The sequence below is a fragment of the Balearica regulorum genome, chromosome 7 (genome assembly GCF_011004875.1).
Source record: "Balearica regulorum gibbericeps isolate bBalReg1 chromosome 7, bBalReg1.pri, whole genome shotgun sequence".
NCBI classification, from domain to species: Eukaryota; Metazoa; Chordata; class Aves; order Gruiformes; family Gruidae; genus Balearica; species Balearica regulorum.
In genome coordinates this window covers 39,951,934-39,971,976 of record NC_046190.1, presented here as the reverse complement: position 1 = coordinate 39,971,976, position 20,043 = coordinate 39,951,934, and the positions used below count along the sequence as shown (strand labels likewise).

At 48.6% G+C, this 20,043-nt stretch overlaps 1 protein-coding gene across 3 annotated transcripts in view; it reads left to right on the top strand.

The window, feature by feature from the left end:
* PRKG1 (protein kinase cGMP-dependent 1) overlaps window positions 1-20,043 on the top strand; it is a 507,011-nt gene that overhangs the window by 30,220 nt on the left and 456,748 nt on the right. Inside the window, exon 1 of one of the 3 annotated variants that reach the window (XM_075759022.1) lies at window positions 2,737-3,087. The exons of 1 other annotated variant lie outside the window; for it this stretch is intronic. In XM_075759022.1, the coding sequence (XP_075615137.1) occupies window positions 2,777-3,087 (311 nt within the window). In that variant the 5' untranslated portion in view covers window positions 2,737-2,776. Of the gene's footprint in view, window positions 1-2,736; window positions 3,088-4,145; window positions 4,276-20,043 lie in introns of those variants that run through there. One more of the 3 variants, XM_075759024.1, reaches the window with a different exon arrangement.

The window sequence follows — 20,043 nt, the reverse complement described above, 5'->3', positions numbered from 1 at the left end:
CCTGAAGCAGGAACCGCGGGGAGGAGATCTATGCTCGCCCGATGGTTTCTTTGGGAGAGCAGCAAAGAGTCAAAAATAGGCAACTGCTGGCTGCCTTCCCGCGGCAGAACGCGGCTCTCGGGTTGTGAAGCCCTTTGGGCTGCTTTGGCCTCATCCTTAAATCGGGGAGGACCAGCCTTAGACTTGACAGCTGCTGATTAGAGTCCCAAATCTAAAACTGAGCCATAAAACCTCTCTTTAGACCTCATAAGTCTTATGAAAAATCTGTAAATAAATATTTGCTTTAGATACACTCAGCGAAATTCCTCGCCGGTTTTATTCCCTGTAATTTCTCAGGGGGTTTCCCCCAATCCTTTCTGATCTAGGTACCGTTGTCTCCGTCCCAGGCTACGCACCTCTAATAGAAACCAAGAAATGTGGCTTTACTGCTTGTCATCGAGAAATTACGCCCAAGTTTCCCCCCAGGGCAGTTATTCTTTTGAAGCCTGGTGGGCTTCAGTTAACCGTATCGCCGTCTGCCTCGTCCAGAAGTTGGTATCGCTTCCGGAGGGAGGAAAGCAATAAAACTTTAAGCATGTCTGCTGAAGGCTATTAAAATATTTTCTTTATCATTGATTCCTAGTTTGTGGGCAGCAGGAGTGCATCTAGTTAAACGCTGGTCTTTAAAATGGAAACGTTCACAAGATATTTGGTACTTTTGTTCCTAGCGAGTTAGGCAAGATTGCAATGGAGGGAATATACAGTAAAAAATGCTGTCTGAACGTAAAGCACTTTGGCAACCCATGCAAACAACCAGGGGACTTTGCTTTTGTGCCTGGCACATATGCATCAGGGGGACTGAAAACTGAAACGTTTTACGTAACCCAATTTTTTTTTTTTTATTTTTTCCACGTGCATCTCAAAAAACGCAGGAGGGATCAAATACGTTGAAGAACCTGCAAAGCCTCACGCTTACGAAGAGAGGCCAGGCCCTTTCATACAACAGCATTGAGCAGGGAGCAGTTGTGATTCCTCATCCGTTCTTTTTTTTTTTTTTTTTAAATTTATTTTATAAAGACCATCTGCAGGTTGAAAGCTGGAACTTTGGACTCAGCCAAGCGCCAGTATGTAACAGTAAAAAAAACCAAACCAAACAAAACCAGCAAAAAAAAAAAAAAAAAAAGCTCAGTCCCAGAAACGCGGTCTCTGTCTGGATGTCTCTCAGGTCCAGCTGATGCTCGAATGGGAGGTCCAGGCACACTGCTAACAGCAGGTACTAACACCGCGGTACCACCCACCTCCAAAAAACGTATCCACGGCCGCATCCTCCCTCTCCCCTCCCCAAATGGAACTCCCAGAGAGGGAACTGAAGCAGCCGCTTTTGCTGCCCTGAAAACATCCAAGCACGAAACTGTGCCGCTGCAGAAGCTTTGCCTCTCGCTGGGCTCTGGGGGTTTTTACCCCCCGACTCCTCCAGAATGTGCAGTCTTATCCAGAAATCCCCAAACCAGTTATTTTCTTGCCCACAGATCCTTCTTTCTGCCCCAGAGGGCCAAGCCTAGGAGCCGCGTTGTCACAGGCGTAGATCGCTGTCCCTTCCGCGCCGCCTGGCAAACGCAGGCAAGACGAGAGAAAACAAACCCGTTTGGCACCGAGGGCTCATCCGACGCGGCTCATTTATTTTATTTTGTTATTTTTGTGCTGCAGACCCGTGGACTGCATCGCGTAGGTAGAACCGGTGCGTAAGCGGTTTGTCGGCACGCAGACAATCCTGGCGCATCAGGGGTCGTGCTCGCGCGCTGGGAAAATCCTGTCGTGTTTGGTACGGCAGAAACTAGCTCATGCTTTCATGTGGGTATTGGGGCTACGCAGCAAGTCTATTATTTCCCACATTTTAAGTTCGGGGTTTGTTTTTTTTTTTAGTGCTCTAAGACCCATATGCCCTGCCTCCAGGCTTTTCCAGTGCAGACATACTTGACCGATATTCATATTAAAATCTGGGTTTTGGAGCCCAAAGCGTGCTGAGACTGAGGAGGAGCGATGCCAGGCACTGGCTTGTGCTTTCACTCAGAGAAGGATGGCAAAAATTAGCTATTTAAAAAAAAAAAGAAAAAAGAAAGTAAACGGGAGATAAGCCGGGCAAGTTCTGCAGGGAAAAAGTACCACCCTTGATGGGAGCAGAGGATGGGAAGGGAGAGGACCAGGGGACACCCCGAAAGCAGCCATCTCCCCGGGTTTGGACCTGTTTGATGGCCTCCTCCTGCAAAAGGACGGGAGGGGAAGGGCTCGGCACAGGCTCCCGGCGGCGGAGCGCTCCCGCAGCCCCGGGGGGGAGCCGAGCCGAGCCGAGCCGAGCCTCCGGCCAGCCCCCTCCCCGCATCCCCCGCCGGGTGACCCCGGGGGTGTGGGCGGTGCGGGGAGCCGGCGGGGCCGGGAAGGAGGGAGCGGGGAGTTACATGTGCATCCTCGCAGGCGCCCCTGCCTCCCTCCCCGCCGCCTTCCCTCCCCCTCCGTGTGTGTGTGTGTGTGTGTGTGTGTGCCTCTCCCGCTCCCTCTCCAGCCTAGCCTGACGCAGCCGGATCGAAATCGCCCCTAACAACCCGGCTCCGGAGCGCGGTGCCGGCGGCGAGGGGTCCGGCTGCGGCGGGGCCCCGGCGGGTAGCGGGGCCGCGCCGGGCCGGGCCGGGGCCGGAGGGGGCGGCGGAGGCGAAGTTGGCCCAAGTGCGGGGAGGCGGCCCGGGGGGGGTGGGGGGGAAAGTTGCCGGGAGAGGCGAGCGGCGAGCGAGGCGGCAGGACCATGGGCACTTTGCGGGATTTACAGTACGCGCTGCAGGAGAAGATCGAGGAGCTGCGGCAGCGGGATGCTCTCATCGACGAGCTGGAGCTGGAGTTGGACCAGAAGGACGAACTGATCCAGAAGCTGCAGAACGAGCTGGACAAGTACCGCTCCGTGATCCGGCCCGCCACCCAGCAGGCGCAGCAGCAGAGCGCCGGCACCTTGCAGGGGGAGCAGAGGACCAAGCGGCAGGCGATCTCGGCCGAGCCCACCGCCTTTGACATCCAGGATCTCAGCCACGTCACCCTCCCCTTCTACCCCAAGAGCCCGCAGTAAGCAGGGGGTTCACCCCGGGTACCCCCCTCCCGCGGGGAGCGGAGCGCTCCGTGCCTCGCCTCGCCTCTCCATCCGCCGGGCTCAGCCCCTCTCGCCCCCCCCTTCTCCCCTCGCTGCCTGCGGGGCAGCCGGCGGACACCGCTTCCCCTCCATCCCCCGTCCTCGCTGCCGCCGCCCGCCGGGAAGGCACCGGGCCGGGGGGTTGGGGGAAGGGGGGGGAGGAGAGCCCCGAAGCGCGGCCGCCCCGGGTGCCGCCCGCCCCCGCAGCCCTCCCGGGTGGCCCCGCGGGGTGGGAAAGTTGCGAGCTGCGGGCTTGGGGAGGGGGTGTCCGACGGGAGTGAGCGCAGGGAGGGGGCAGAGCCGCGCTCCCCCGCCCCGGCTCCTTTCCCGCCGGGGGAGGCACGGCGGCGAGCTCGGGCAGGGGCGGGCGGCCGCCGGCGGAGTTTCTGCTGCCGGCGGGTTGAACCGGAGCGCATCGCCGTCTCGGGGGCTTCACCGCTGCGGGAGGGGACGGGAGAAACCCGGGGGTCGCTCTCCCCTCCGAGGAGAAGCGGTGTCCCGCAGGGAGCGATTCACGGCGGGGCGGGCAGGGAAACTTGGGAGTCCCACGGTGGCCGGGTCTCCAGCAGCCTCCTCGCCGCCCTGCCCGGCCTCCCCTGCCCGGTGGGTGCGGGTGTTTGGGGGGAGGCAGCGGCAGGGGCTCGTTGCAGTGACCTGGTCCGGCGGAGGGTAGGGAAAGTTGAGGGGAACCGGGGCTCCCAGTACGCCCGGGGGATGCTCTGCCCTGGTTTCACACTTGCCGCAGACTAGGGAAATTACAGCGATTTCATGGAGAAAACGGAGACCTTGCAGGAGAGGGATCGCCCCCCTCCGCCCCAGTATCTTTTCCTGGCCAATAAATTGCAATGCATTTGGTTCAGCATTTCTTAAAGGGGGGGAAAAAAGATATTATGTGCTGCTGAAGCGCCTGGCTTTATGTGCAAGCGTATCGGAGGCGGCGGGGCCGGCCGGGGCTCGGCTGGTCCCTGCCCGCAGCTGCCGGGCTGCGCCCCTCGGCTGGCGGCAACCGGGGCTCGACCTGCCGGTCGGTGGAGAAACCCGCCTCCCCTTTGCGGCCGATGTCTCCCTGGCTGAATTAAACCCCAGGAGCGCTGGGGTCGCGGAGGATCGTTCGAGCCGTGCTGGTATCGGGGTGGTTGTGGGTTTAATTTTGGTTTTCGCCTCCCCGCTCCCGCGTGGGCTTTGGGGTGCAGGTAGACCCCCGCCGCTCGTTAGGGCACACGGCAGACGGGCCCTCGGCCCCTGTTGCTCCAGCCGGGCCGCTCCGGAGCCCCACGCGGGACTCCAGCAGCTCCGCACGGCTGTGGGATTAACTCCCGGGTGGGGCGGCGGCGCAGGTGCTGTGGCTGAGGCCGGGCAGCTGTGAGGGACGATGCCCAGGTGCTCGCCATTGCCCCGGCTGGGGGTGTCGGAGCGGGACCTGCCGCCCCGACTCGCTCGTCTCCCGCGGTGGGTCTTGGGCCGGGGTCGAGCGGTGTCCCCTGCCCTGCCCGCGCAGGCTCGGCCCTTCCCGCCGCCATGGCGGGGCTCCGCCGTCTCCTGGCAACGGCCGCGCCGGGGCCGCCTGCCCAGGGAGGGCGGCCGCCATGGGCCGGGCCCCCCGCCTCGGGACCTTCGGCCGGGCCTGGCCGCCGTGTGGCGGCTCGCCTGCCTGCCCGCCCGCCTGCTTCCCCCCCTCCCCTTCCCGCCTCTTCCCGCCGCCGTTTCTCCACAGATATTTTGCCCTTTTAAGGCGAACGGCTGCGGCTCTGGATCCAAAAGGGCGGTGGGGAGAAACTGGGGTGGACCAAGAAAAAAAAACAACAAACCACCAACCCCCCAAAAAGAAATAAAAAAACACCCCAAAAAGTGGAGACCGGGCTGTGTCAGGAGGGGGGGGATGGTGCGGGCTGCCTGGTGGGTCTGTGCAAGCCGTGGTGCATCTGGTAAACCTCTAAGGTGGGATAAGGCGACCCAGAGGCATTAATTTCCTCAATTAAGCTGTAGGACAGAGTATCGCATCCAAAAATACTTATTTTTCTGTCAGGGACATGCGCGCGTTTTTGCCCCTTGGTGCCCTGAAAGTGCGAATCGAGCTTCCCCAGGGCTGGGGGCAGTGCTTCAGGTTTCAGCAGAACAAGCCTGGAACCTCTGCCCCGTACGGTGAAATACGTAGGAAGCCTGAGGAAGCCTTGAATTAACGTTTTCCAGCTTGAATTTTAATTGCTCGTTGCGTACGTGCCTGGCCGCAGTCTCACGTGAGGTGTAATGCGTGCCACCCATCAGTATTTCATATTGACCTTCCTTGGTCAATACTCCAATACTATTTACAATATTTAGGTCAACCTGCAGCTTCAGACTTTAATCGCTGGGGTGGAAAAGATACTTGTTAATGACTTCAGGAGCGCACGTTGCCCTGGGAAGCGTTCGCTGTTCAGCTTCAGCCATGTTATATTACGGTGACGAAAAGCCTGACGCCCGAGGATGGACACCTGCTGAGGCAACCCGACGTCTTCTGGAGATAGATGGTCATCTCGGGTGCTTGCCTAAATCCATAACTGCACTGATGAGCGCGTTTAATTTGTGCATTCCAATGGAAAGGAAGATACAGCTGCATAAATAAAGGAAAACTTGAGCCATGTATTTTGCTTACCTGTAGTTCTCATGACTAAAATGCAATAGAGATGACCTGCTCTGTTAGTGGTGGATGTTCCTGGGAGACTGAGTGAGGAAGCACAAGTGGTCTAGTTTATTTGGGATCATTAATCCCTGAATTTGGATTTTTTTTTTTTTTACAGTTTTTCTATGTGCTGCCTCAAATATGGCTTAGACAGTGCTTGTGAGTGGATGAGGGGAGGTCCTCGTCTTGATTAAACAAGCGTGATGCAATCTTGATGACATTCTGATGTTCGAGATAGCCGTTTGTGGTGGTACTGGGGGTTAAGGTGGAGAGGACCTGGACACAGAAGAGGAACTACCAAAATAAACAAAGGTTGACTTTTTTGGCCCGTTCGTGCCAAACCTCAATGACTCTTGAGGTAGTGGCATCCAACCTTTGGTTTGGATGAGCCACCAAGGGTAGCAGCCTGTTTTCCAGCATTATAGAGGAGTAGGAGCGCCAAGAGGACGCACAGGAAATCTTCAGTCTTGGTGGCCTGTGGGGTTTTTTTGCAGTTAAGTGGTGCTGGTTCTGTCCTCCTGATCTTGTGGAGCACCTCAGGCGGCTGGAGATTGGTAGGATCAGTAGTAGTAGTAAGTTCGTTAGAAACGAGGAGGTGTGATCCCAAGGGCCGTGGTAGACTTCTGATACCTGTGGGTCTGACTCTGTGGTCAAGCGTCTTTGGAAATTGCTGTGATGCCACGTAGGGTTAGAAAATGGTTAAACCCTGACTGGCTTTTAAGCGTGAAAGTAAATTTAATTGCCTCGTACGGAAAAATGCCATGAAATTTCCTGCAAGATCTTACCTTGCATGCAAACCCCACCGTTTAAGATGTGTATAGTTTTAAAAAAATCTGTTTCAGAGTGTTAAGAGTTTTAGTTGCTGTTGCAGGGTTGGCCTTATCTCACCTCTAAAATTTTTTTTTAAAAAATGTGAAACGGGACCTTGTGGGTTCACATGAGGAGTTTATAGCTAAAATCCGTGGAGGGACACATTGTGCCGTTTTCTTCCAAGTTACGAGACCAGTGAGAGAACTCAGGCATTGGCATCTTTGTCAGGCTTCCTATTGAAGTAACTAGAAGCCGGTTGTCTAAAATAAGTGGCTTTTTCTTTCTGCCCGCAAAGGAAATAACTTGACTGGAGTAAGTGGGCCCAGACTGTGGAGAAAGCTAGATGGTTTTCCATGGTAGAAAAATGCCGTGACAAATCCTTATCTCCTCTTCATCTTCTAAAATCACTGCTCTGTTTGTTTTTCCACACCTTTGACCTCTTGCAGGATATATCCTGGCTGCTAACAGCCTGTCAGCATGAAAAGAATACCGCGAGACCGAATTTGTCCCGACTGTTATTCCAATTAAGATCTTACAGAGCTGCAAAACAAAGAGCCTTTTTAACTAGGAAGCTCTAACTGTCATCTCTTTGCTTTTCGTTATTTTGTACTTGCCATGGGAAAATACCCAGGACTTTTTATTTTAAAAGGCTGTTTTGTTTGGTGATTGGCAACAGATGTATGCTTTTTTGGAAGACTCTGTAATCAGCATATTTTGTTTTCCAGAAGGGAAAAAAAATAATTGTAGAAGTGGAATGTAAAGCAAAGCGGAGAGCTCGTGAGCATGAAGAAATGTATAGGGCCTGATCTTCTCTTCTCAGAGGTGGTGCATGTCCTGTCATTGCCTTAACTGAGATAACGGCAAAATGCTGCGTCATTTATAGAAACTGTTGAGTAAGGCGAAAAATGACTTGGTTTTGTGAGTTAACAGACTTAGGAATGCTTTGAATGTAAAGTTGGGGAATCTGCCAGAATCCTAGAGATCCATTTTTGGGGGGGAGGAGCAGTCTGTGAGTCGTATTTAAGAGTTCTGGTTTTAAAAAACCGAAATACTTGGTTGCATAGCCTTAGGGAAAGTACAACGTACATACAAGAGATTTAACAAAATCTCTTCAGCAGACAAATTGGTTCTTTGAAGGCAAATGTGGACTAGAGGCATATTTTTAAGTGATCATAATAATAATAATAAAACCCCCAGAAATATTTGAAAAGCACTTCATATTTAGAGTGTTTGCATAAAATTATCTGCTGGTATTTGTAAATGATGTGTATGCTGCGATACCCAGGAGCCGTTCATTAATTAAAACTCTCAAACTGTAGTTCTAAAAAACCCAAACCAACCAAAACCCGTCAACCTCTTTTCTTAAACCCGATGCTTTCCTCTTTCTAAAATAATTTGGAGGACGGTCGCAACATAATTTTACTGCTAGAAACTGATGGTTGAGATGATTGGAGGGACCTGTGATTGGGAACTGAGACAACCCTCTCGCTGTGATTGCCTCCCGAAATGCCGGACAGGAGCTGTGAAATTGCACGAGGAATGGTGGCCTCTTCAGCCCTGTTACGTTCTGGTTTTGATGTCGTGCTGCAGAAAACAACAGATCGAAAGCAGTCAGCAGCGATGGATGTAGGGGCGCAACCTTAATTGTTTTTCAGTATCGAGATGTAATTCAGTATGATGTGTCCAGCAACCAATTGAAATGTGTTTATGGTTTGTTTGAGCGTAATTAACTTCTGCGGTTGCTTTTATATGCTACATGATACAGCATTGAATCCATCTGAATGTAGTTTAATGTTGTTCTGAAGAAGAATTTATGTGCCTGGAAGGATCTGCTAATTCTTGGTTAAATGCTGACATACACTGATGTCAGTGGTTGGTTTTTTCTCTTGGTATGCAGAATTTAGGGGGTTAAGACTTTAGGGCTAGGACTTTACTGATATGCGTTGAGTGGTGATGGGGCAGTATCTTTCCACTGGTAGGAGGTCTGTGAGAAAGGATGACGTGTCCACCCATACGAGATGTGGCCAAGAGCATCGTCTTGGGTAATGACCTCCCTGAGGCCCAGGCTGATTAGCTTTCCACTCATCTTGACGGCTATCAAGGGGACGGATCAACTTGTCTCCTGCCTCTCCAGCAGCGTGGTGCCACTCCAACCCTATCGTGGGTTTTGTGTTTGGCTTCAGCTGGCTGATTTGCACGGACAAGCTCTCGGATGCTGTGAAGGACAGCTCACTGCTGAATCTGGGTACGTGGGACTTGTTGCCTGCCCAGCAGCCCTGTCCTAAACTTACCTCATCTATACGGCTGGCCAAGGCAGCTTGGCAGAGTTGCCTTATGAGTCGTCTCCTCTCTTGACTCCCCAAACACCTAGCTTGCTCCGCTTCCGTTCCCACAGCAGGGCTGGGAGCGGGGATGAGTTTTTATTGTGAAGGATGATATGCTTCCTGACAGAAGTTTTAACATGCGGCGTGTCAAGGATAGTGGCGAATGCAAGTCAGTCAAATGTTATTTTCCTCTGTTTTGACAGGTCTGGCTTGGCGCCGGTGGTGGTGTGGTGGATGGGGCTTTCCTGTTCGCAAGAGGCATACGCGTGACTCACGCCACAGAGTCCGTGCCGCTTACTGCCTTGTGAAGTGGCAAGCGTGAGATTGCTGGTAGTTTGGCTCTTTGTATAATTCAGCCTTCTGAGGCTTTGGTTACTAGTGGGGGTAAGGAATAACTGTATTGTATTTAGTTGTCAGGCAGAGGACAAAGATTTTTCTCCGTTGGCAGGTAGCGTTCCGGGTCATCCCTGAAGTACGCTTGTTTAATCAGGTAATGTTTATGCTGAATGTAAAGTCTAAGGACCAGAGGTGTTTTATTCAAAGGAAGGTAGAAAACCAATTCACCGGACATAAAGCCACATAGTTGTTTTGTCATTTTCTGTCTGATTCTTGCTTTGATGAGTGACGACAAGATCAATTATTTTTAGTTCTGCTTAGTAGCAATAAGCAACACATACTTCTCTGATTTTCTGCTGCTTTCGGATATTAATTTTAGCAGTATAGTGTAGATACACTAGGTTTTAAAGCAAAGTAGTTCTGTTCAGAAACTATATTGAAATCTTTATGGTGATTGTATGCAAAACAAAACTATTCAGCAAGTACAGTAGTTTTAAGCAAACTGGTAGCACTTAAATGAAGGCGATCATTAACATGGAAACTATTTTTAAAATTGTAATACATCTCCATAAATTAATTTTCTAAAGAATTAACTTTTTTCCTCTTATTCGTATTATTGGGTGGATAGTTTTAAAGTACATCAGCTGAAAATGAGGTCCTAGACCATGCCTTCTCTGCAGACTCGCTGTGAAAGTAGTCCTGAGCTTTAGCATCCTCTGTTCCTAAACACAATATGCAACTTACACATCTGAAACGAGTCCAATCCCTGCCGTCTCCCAGATCAGAGCGCTGATATTGGGCCAAAATGTACGTAGTAGCACAAAATTCAGACTAGCCAGCTGCTTGCAGTGACCTGTGTTGCAGACTCGCTGGGAAGGTGAGCGGACTCCATGCCTTTACTAAACACTGTCTCACTGGGCACCAGGTGCAAAACAGGAGTCGAGGGGAAAAAAATCACTCCTTTAGAGAGGTAAAAAGGACAGTGAGTTGATACGTACCTGTTTCTTTGGTTATCCTGCATGGGATGGCCACTGTGGGATGCTAGGATTTTGGAAGTCGTGGAATACACGCCTTATCTTAAGGTTAGGGATCCTGGGAAGCTGTGCTTTTTGAACTGGAGATGGTGGTGCTTTAAATGCCACTTACTGTCATAAATGATACTCCTTACTGCCTGCACTGCTCGTATTTCTTCTCTTTTGGCTTTTCCTGGTGCCAAAATACTTGCATTTATAGCAGGGTAAAGGATAAATATTTGTATAAATGTTTTTCATCTGCTGCTTTGCCATTTCTAGGGGGTACGTGCAGGCAGAGAAGTCCCTGACATTCACAGTTTGTGTAGCTTGTCTTTGTTTTGAAGGGCTGACAGAACATGAAAAAACAAAAATATTTGCCACATTGGAGCCTAAAACAACGCAAAGAATTCCTTTCTCCTTCTTGCAACGTCTACAGAAAGTGGTTTGGTTGCAAGTGTGCAACGTTGCTCGGATATTTACTGTGTATACTGACATCCTGAACATCGGAAATTATATTAAGTTCTTTGAGAAACAGTGGTAAAGCACCTACCTGGAAGGGTTTGTGTCACGGAGACAGCTACAGTGTACTTGTGAACCGGCGAGCACAGGACTTGCATTTTGCAATGCTCATGCAGTCACTGGTTTCCTTGGAAACTGGTGCCTGAGCACGTATAGCCAAACTTGAGCAGCGGTGCCTGGTTTCAAAGTAGAAAATGGTCTCCCAGACTTTAAAATTGCAGAGCAGGATTGGGATATTTGCACTGTACTTGGTGCTTGTTCATTAGGAGCAATCTTGAAGTAAGGTATCACTGAAAAAAAGCCCCTCATCATACTGCATCACTTTTCCTAGCCGGAGCTGTGTTTCTTTCTCCAAAATTGCCTTTTTTGCTTCAGTTTGTGAGCATATTTATTGGAGGTGTTTCCTGTTAAACACACAAACTGTGTCAGGAAAGCTGTGGACCGGCACCGCGATGGGGGCTTGAAGTGGATTTGAGAACTACCCAGCCAGGCCAGCTCATTTTGTTCACTTATTTAATATTCTGTGAGGTGGTGATCGTGGGGGATCTGAACAAACAGGAGAAATCATAACGTAGATGTCTGGGTTGACCAAAACTGAAACTGGGGTCTTGTAAATATACTTTGTGGTAAATGTGATATCCTAGTTTCAAGAGAAATATATATATGTATATATATGACAATTGTGTGTGTGTGCATGTATATACTTATCCACATGTATAGGAGTATTGCATTGACACCAATATCCTACGAGATCAACTTTTATTAGGATAGAAAACAATCCGGCTTTAATATCAGTGGTGTATGTGGATTTTTGTCCGGTATCAAATGGGCTCTGGGAATGCCGAAATGCTGTTGGCTTCTGCGGCTTAGCAGCCACAGAGTGTCGTTCAGATGCAGGAGCAAAAGAGTAAATAACTGGTGACATGGCTGTGATGAGAATCCAAAGCCTTTGCTCCCTGCCCCCAGTGTAAGTGGGTCCCTGGGATCTGTCAGTGCTTGTTACTATTTCAGCTGCCTATTTGATGTCAATTGTGCGCAAGGATCCACCGGGTGAGGGGAATTCATTAGTGCTCTTGTAGTCCACTGGCTAAATGAGGAAAATAACTTTCTTGGCGGGTAACATTTCTGATGAATAGAAGAAATCAATTGTCATATGACTCTAGCAACAGCACATCAAGGCGACAGCCAAGCACTTAAGAAAGGTGTAGATAAACCAAATGCGACGCAAATAATGCCATTCAGCTATACCTTTATGTGATCTTAGTAGCTACAGAGATGCTTTGAAAATCATGACTCTTAAAAACCTGCGAAATTCCTTTAGGTAAAAGGGAAGATCAGGCATCCTCCTTTCTGAGGTGGAAATACGTACGCGGTGGACTTAGCGTCCACCTCTTTGCCTGGAAGTTTCAGTATTGTTTAAATTGGTGAAAGTCTCTAAAGGGTTACGCGAGAGGTGTAAGGGTGGGTAAACTTGGTCACCTACAGGAGAATACACATCTGTTGTCAGCTGCTGTGTTTTGTAGTTTGATATATATATATATATTTAATGAACGAAACAAAAAAATGATTTTGACACGCGGTCTTCAGCAGGGTTGTTCGACGTAGCTGCCACGGAGCCCACGTCTGCGCTAACGGCAGCTCGCTGCTGCCGTCTTTGGCTGGGCAGCTGGATCCCGGCTCCGGAGGCTGCAGAGGGGTGCGGAGCCAACGGCTGCAAGGACGCGGGGAAGCGGCTGGAAGAGGCGGACGAGGCAGTAGGGTTTCTTTTCACTCTCTTCCCACTTTAAGAAGCGAGGGAGGAAAAAAACGGAGCATTCAAGCATTGTGGAAGAGGGGGCTGGGGAGGAGAGAAATGATACTGTTCCTTTCCAGTTTTCTGCAGTGACCTGCAGCTGGGTACGAATCTGCAGGGTGGGATTGTACAACGCAGGAATGTTGCGATTTGCAGTTTCTGTGGGCTGAATCCATCGCATCTGTTCCCTTCCTCTTGGCTGCCAGGTTCCCACCGGGGTCCTTCGCGTGTCTTCTCTGTCCCCTTTGCAGCACGTGCTGGCGCTGTGCTCCCAGAGCCCTCTGCCTTCACACCACTGTGCCTTCTGCCCACCACGGCAGGGCAGACTGCTCTTCCCCAGAAAGGCCTCACCGTCCTCTTCTCCCTTCTCTTCCGAGCCCTCAGTTACTTCCCTCGGTCTCATGTTCCTGCTCCCTCTTCTTCTGCTGACGATTCTTCTCTCTTCCTATGGATGCTTGCCCTTCTCTTCCCTCTCCAACCCCAAAGCTCTTCCTTCTACAAAGCTGTTCCATCTGATCGGGTCAAGACTTTACATTTCCCTGAAAAACCTGCCTTGTTTCCTCTGTATATCAGGAGACAGAGAGCCTCCAGTGGCTGTAGCACAAGATACCACAGGAGGCTTGATTTTCCTGCCAATCCAGCTTTTCTCGCGTGCCAGTTTGTACAAAATCAGTTGACTCACGACTGATCAGATGTGACATCCCGTGGGCCTCCTGTTAGGGGCAAACAGCAGTCCTGTCACGTTGGCTGCCTGCACCTTGCTCGACTCAGCCGAAAGACAGATAATGCACAGCCCCTAAAGAACCGGCACCGAAAAGGGCACAAAGCGGGAGAGCGGCCGGTTCGCTCCGCATCGGGGCGTTTAGCGGTAATGGCCTTGAGTTGTATTGACAAAACATCACGGCGCACGCCGTGCGATGGCTGAATGTCATCCTGCAGTGACTCAATACGTCGTCGTGCGCCACTTGATGAAGTGGTGCTCCAGCTCCGGGAGGCTGCGTTTTAGCGTTTATCGCTACTTGTCCTCATCGCTGCCCTGCCTACGGCCCAAATAACAGCGACGTCTCACTGGCGGGGAGCGTACAGTGTACAGGCAGAAGAGTGGGCTAAATCTCGGTTCGAAATGTGGGGGTGCGCGTACACCTTCACGCATAACTTGTGTCTGAGCGCTCCAATGGTGCTGTTTATCTAAACCTGCTAGGTATTTACAAACTAGTTGAACTGGAGCGTGCGCATATATGTGTACGTATATATGTATATATAAAAGCTTTTTTCCCTTACAGATCTTTGCACATTTAAATCCTGTTAAGACAGCAATTGCACGAAGGGGAGAACACATCTCCTGCTCATCAGATACTTGATTGCTTTCTGTTTTCCCAGTAGAAGCCTAGCTCTAGAGAGAGGCACGGGAGAGAAATGAAGTGTGGAGAAGCGACGCCTTTTCTCTATTAGCAGCCTACCCAAACACAGATGTACTCAGATACCGTGATAACGAGTACGTTGGGAGAGCTTAAGTAAGGCAGATACTCTGGTTTTACTTGGTTCAGGGCATTGCTGAAAGGAAGACGCAGCCTCTGACTCACCACTTGGAGTTAGACTTGTTGCTGCTGGAAGATAATTGAAGTTTTGCGACGCTTCTGCTTGGAGAAGGGCCGCAGGTGGTGCAACTCTCTTACTTTGCTGCTTCTTAACCGACTCTGACAGGGTATCTCGGAGTCGCAGCTTGCCTTGGCAGGAGGAGCTCACGTGGCCTTTTTTTGGCGGCGGCGATCTGTTGCGGGCTGGATATTGTGTTGCGGCCCAGCAGTCTTTCATTAGAAGAGTCCCAAGGGACCGCTAACTATCCATCTTATTTCCCTCCATTCATTTACTAGATTTATTAATGTGCCTGCAGGAGGGCACGCACTGTCAAGGAGCGTTTTCTGCAGGCATGGCAAGCCTGAATACCAGAGCACGTTAGGCAGGCATTGTGAGTGCAGGTATGTTATGTGTGCCACCCCAGTTTGGTAGGGATTATGGCGTTGGGCTCTGTACGGCGGCGGACCTGACCTCTGCTCCTGCCGTGCAGAAAGCAGCTGCTCTACCTTCTGCTTTGCAAGTGGTGTTATTTTCTCATCAACCATCGTGGCAGGTACTTCAAGACCATGTGTTATCTGTGACTAGGAACAAATTATTACGTCCCTCTTAAATCCCCGACTTTTTTTTTTTTTCCTTCGGACTTTGTACAAGGATGACTGTTACCGTTATTTAGGTGGGCAAAACAAGTCCAAAAGAGACATCATCAAGCAAATCTCAGCTTTCTGATTATGTGCTGTTACCCTTGCACAGACTCAACAGGTGGATTTTTAAAAATTTTTTTTTTTATTTGAAAGCCAAAAAGAACTTACAACCGCTAGCCTGATATTTAGAGCCTCGGTTAGGATATATACACCTGGGTTGAGGCATGATCCTGGTGTTCGCAGGTACAAATGGAAAGGCTTTCACAGAGGGTGAGGCTGCCCCATCGGCACAGCGATGAACACTGGTGACACTTGACTGAAATTGGGCAGAGCCAGGGACGTGCGTCCATGTCACTCAGATTTCACCTCTGGAGCACGGTGGCTCTTTTCTCTCTCCTTGGTTTGACCAGAAATTCCATCCGTGAGCCACACAGGACTCTTCTATTGCAGGCTTAATAAAATTGAGCCTGTATCCACTTGGGTTTTATTCACTTTTTTCCACCGCAAAAGATTCTTGATGTGATTTGGGACGGGCAAACGTTATAAATTGGAGGCGCGTTATTTGATTAAGCTCCCTGGATTTAATGACCCCAAAAATTTTGGCTGCCGGGACAGTGCTGAAGAAGGCTGCAGTTTAAACGGAGCCAAATAATCTTCCATTGTGGCAGCGTTATTAAATTGGTGCAAAATTTATGAATACGTAGCAAACAAAATGTAAAGCTTCGTGAACTTGTACCCTGTTTGCATAGTATAGGATTTGGAAGCATAGGTGTAAGTTAGGACAAGCTGATTGATTTATGCACTGAAGTAAAGCCGATGTCTTAAGGATGGTCAGGACAGCGATGGAAAACATAGATGCTTGTGTAACGTACCAAGAAGGTAGGATCTTTACAGGTATTTGAAGTTTTAATGTATGTTGGAGGAGCCTTATAAGACTGAGATGCTATTCCTGAATAGTGCCTGGCGTTTAAAAAAATTACATATTGCACTTGCGTAGTTGGAAGCCTTCACCTCCATTACCTATTCTCATTTCGTTGTTCAGCAGTTGAAATATTTTTTGACTTTGTTGATACTGAAGAAATGATATATTATGGGGAGATAATATTCCATTCTGAGCCTCTTAATGGAATTTTTATCAATTCAGTTGAAGAATATGATGCAGAAAAAAGCTAACTTGCTGTCAGATTGTTTACTCTGTAGCTCCTTCAGAGTTGCCTTGGCTCTGCGTTTGACTGCCCAGTACAAGCTGTGAGAGGGGCCGTGGCACCCCAAATCACAAGTCTCTGCAGCCTGACACCCAGTCGCTCGGGTCACCGAGGACAGGTTGGGCAGAACTGGAGGCTGCCGGGTCCTGAGCCTGGGCATCAACCATCGAGGCTTCGGATCCATCGCCGGGAGACGAGCAGCGCTACGCCTGTCTCGCTCACGCTGCTCTACGGGTTTTCTTCCTTCCGCCAACATCATCTGCTTGTTTGAAACCTTTTCTGTGCTCTGCACGTTTTCGGAAGACCTAAAAGTCTGGGGGTTTTATCTGTTTGTGTTGACGATCCCGAGATTGCTCAGACACGGCCGCTGAATGCCTTGATACCATTTTCTCTGGATTGCTTTGTAGACTCAAGTGCACTTTCCTCCAGTACGTACATTGAGAATAAAAGACAGCTACCTCAGCAAATTAGCGTGAAAGCATTGGAGAAAAAATTGTAGACTATGGGTGGTTTTTTGAGTAAAAAGCTCTCCTTTTGTTGCCCGTGGCCTATGCTTTTTAAAAGGTATCTGTTGTGCAGGGAAGGATTCTGAGAAGTTAAATCAATTGTCTATTTGTGCGCTCATCTAAGGGAAATCAGATGCCATGTTGACAGAGATGTGTCTGTACGATACAACTTCAGCAGACGAGGTTCGATTGAAGTGTTTATGGGGGAAAAAAATAATTATGTAGCCCTAAGCCTAATGTACGGTAATTTTCATCACAAAAAAAGTTTTCTTCTGCATGCTACAGATGTGCAATCCTATTTATAAAAAAAAAAAAAAGGCAAAAATAGTCTGAAGGTTTATAATGCTTTTTAACCAGGAATCTCAAAATACCAAAACTTTTTTTTATTTACTGTCTGAAAAGGTTTTTCTTAGAAGCAGCCTCTGTTCTGAACGCAGTTGGTCGAAACCTGTGTTTTACTGGCAGCTGAGTCTTGCTGAATGAAAGAACTAATCAACCTGCGGCCGACCTGGAATAGCAGCCTGGCGATGTGTCCTCTTTGATTATTAGAGGCTTGGTTCGCAGCCAGGCATAGCTGAGCAGAGCTCCTTCGTGTAAGGCTAAGGTTAAGAGCTCATCCTTACGGCTGGTGCTTCAGCTGAAAACTTAATTTTTCTACCCGAGACTCAGGTGAGTGGTCATGGTCACTTAGCGGCAAAGATTTGTTCTGGGGAACGAAACCAAATTCCCCATCAGTGAATGTAATAAAATGGTGATGCTACAGCTGGTTCCTTACAGCCTCTAAATATAGACAAAATAGCATGTAGTAGAGAAAAAATGTTTGCTGAGTTAACTGGGCTATATTTAGGTGCCAAATAAACAGATTTCTGCTTTTGACCCTCCCCCTCACACCCTCAAAACCGCTTTTTATACTGTCTGCAAATGTCTTGGCTGTTCAAGGCTTCTGTTCTTTGCAAAAAGAGAAATTCTGAGTGGTAGGGAAAGGACATCTGTCACAGCTGAGAAAAGAAAAAAAAAAAGAAAAAAAAAAGGCCAGCTCTTTGGCACACAGCCCCAGTGTCCAGGCTTGTCCTCTCTCCTCCATCCTTCCGTAGCGCACTACATCCATAGGCTGTTGTAGTTACAAAACAGTTAGTGCTTTCAAAAAAACCCAAACCCCTAAATCCCCCCAAACTCTTCTCCATGACCAAGGCCTAACTGATCTACATAAAAAGTATGAGCCAAAAAATCATCCTTATATGATGCATTTCACATCATATTTTTATCTTGCAGCAGGCTCTTCTCCTGGCGCTACTGTTGCTACTGATTGTACGGTTAGCCCTTTATTCGTGTATGCATAAATTTTATTTTTTTTATAAAGGAAGCAAATAGCGTAGTCATCTTGCCAGAACAGATTAGCGGAGGGAGCCTGCGGATCCGCAACGATCCTCTTCCACGTTTGACGAGGAGGATTTCATCTGCCTGCGTAAAGTGCTGCTTGCAACCTCAAGGGTGGCCAGAGTATGAAGTTAGTTCATTCCTTTGTTTTTTTTTTTTCCTTTTCCGAGATATTTGTGCTGTTTATATATTTTGCCTCTTAATTTACAAGAAGATGGGCAGCTTGGGGCACCTGGTGTCGTACCCGGGAGGGAGAGAGTTGTGGCCGGCGCACGCTTTGGTCTGCCCCACCACTGCAGGCTTTGATCTATCTGCCTTTCGATGCTGATTAACCAGCATTTGTAAAGTCTTAATTTTTATATCCCAGAGAATATGTAAACTATAATTCCTTCGTAAGCGTGAGTGCTCGGTGATTAGAAATTAAGTTTCATTCCTAATTAAATAGCCAACTATGAGGCATAGTCTTCAACAAAAGCAGGACACTTAAAATTCCAGTGCTCTCATTTAAGAGGCAGTGATTTTCACAGGCAGAGCAGCTTTCCCCAAGTTTCCTCCTAAATAATAAAACTTAACCCAGATATAGGTTAACGACAGATTTATTTAAGGTTTTCTTTTCCTACTAACCTGAGAGTAAATTCCACAACAATCTTTAAAAGTGGGTTTATTGTTATTAGAGATGTGCCAGGAGTGTGAAGAGCTGACAGTTTTTAATAGTTAAAATTCAGGCTAGAAACATTCTGTATGCTTTTTTTTTTTTTTTTTTTTTCTTTTCCCCTCCGTAGTCTAAAAGCTACATGGAGCCCAGCTTGGTTCTTGCAAGGTACAGCTGGTCACTTGGGATTTCTGCTGCTTAACTTCCAGCTGGGTATGCTGGGCATATCTATCAAAAAAAAAAAAAAAGAAATTAGAGCACCTGCAAGTAGTAATTCTGCCTGGCACTTCTTTGTTCTCCTTGACCTCTCTTGCCTTTACAGACTTCTCTGAACTGCTTGGGAGAGAAATATGACAACTGTAAAACTGAAACTCGGGGAGCTATCTTCCTCAGCTGCAGTTTTGATTGCACTCGTGTTCTTTGATGTTGGCCCGATGGCACAGGACAGCCCTCAGCTCTCAGGCGTTCACTGAACCTTAGAGGCCGTGGTAGGAGAATATCAAAGATGAAATGTCACCAGGAATTCAATTTCCTAACCAGGTTCAGTTGAGGAGTTTCTTACGTATTGTGCTTTCAAGGCAAGTCGCAGCATTTAACTGTAAATGCTGTAATTGGGATAGGTTTCGATGGGATTTCTATGTTTGCTCGTTCATTTACTGCCTTCCTCAGAGTCTTGGATGGGCTTTTTGCAGTGCTAGCATCTCCATAGGTACTATTAGCTGTGTAACTTAAGTGGTCTTACATGCAGGCCTCTGCGTTTTACTGTGGCATAATCAGCAGCGTGATCATAAAACCCGTTTATTTTGGAATTGTTGTTCACTGGCTAAAGATCAAAAACCGCCTTGCTGGTTCTAACAAAGTAAGGAAGATCTGAGCATCGTCAGCTCCCCGTGTTGCTGAATCCTTGTCTGACCTCCTCAACAATTCCTGTGAAAGTATTGCTCACTGGGGCGTCCTTCTGGTACGGGAAGATGGCAGACGTGTGGCTGGGGGCAACGATTTTGTTCCGGGGACCCAGGTTAGGCACGTTAAACCCTGTTTAACCCCCTTCTCGCCCCCAACCCCCTTCGCTGTTCTTGGCAGTTCATTTCCTTGCCCACAAGATAATGCAAAGCTTTCTCCTTGCTTGACAGCTGGGCAGGATTTATAGCTGTGGCTTATCCAAACAACCTGTAAAAATGTTAATAGAGTGTTTAAAAAATAATAGTTGTTATAATTCAAGTGAAGAACAAATAAACATTCATGTTCCTGTTCTCCTCAGTGTGCACAGAATTGCGTAGGTGCCTTAACTCAGATTGGAGGGGGAAAGGCATTATTCTGAGATTTTTTTTTTTTTCTCTCTGAAGGGGGCTGTCTAAATAAAATATTCTGTTTTAATAATCCAGAGATGTTAGGGCACCATAGACTGCATACAATTTACTTGACCTTTATAAATAGAACGGCATTGTATCTCTATTGCAAAAAAGAACTAGAAAGTAGC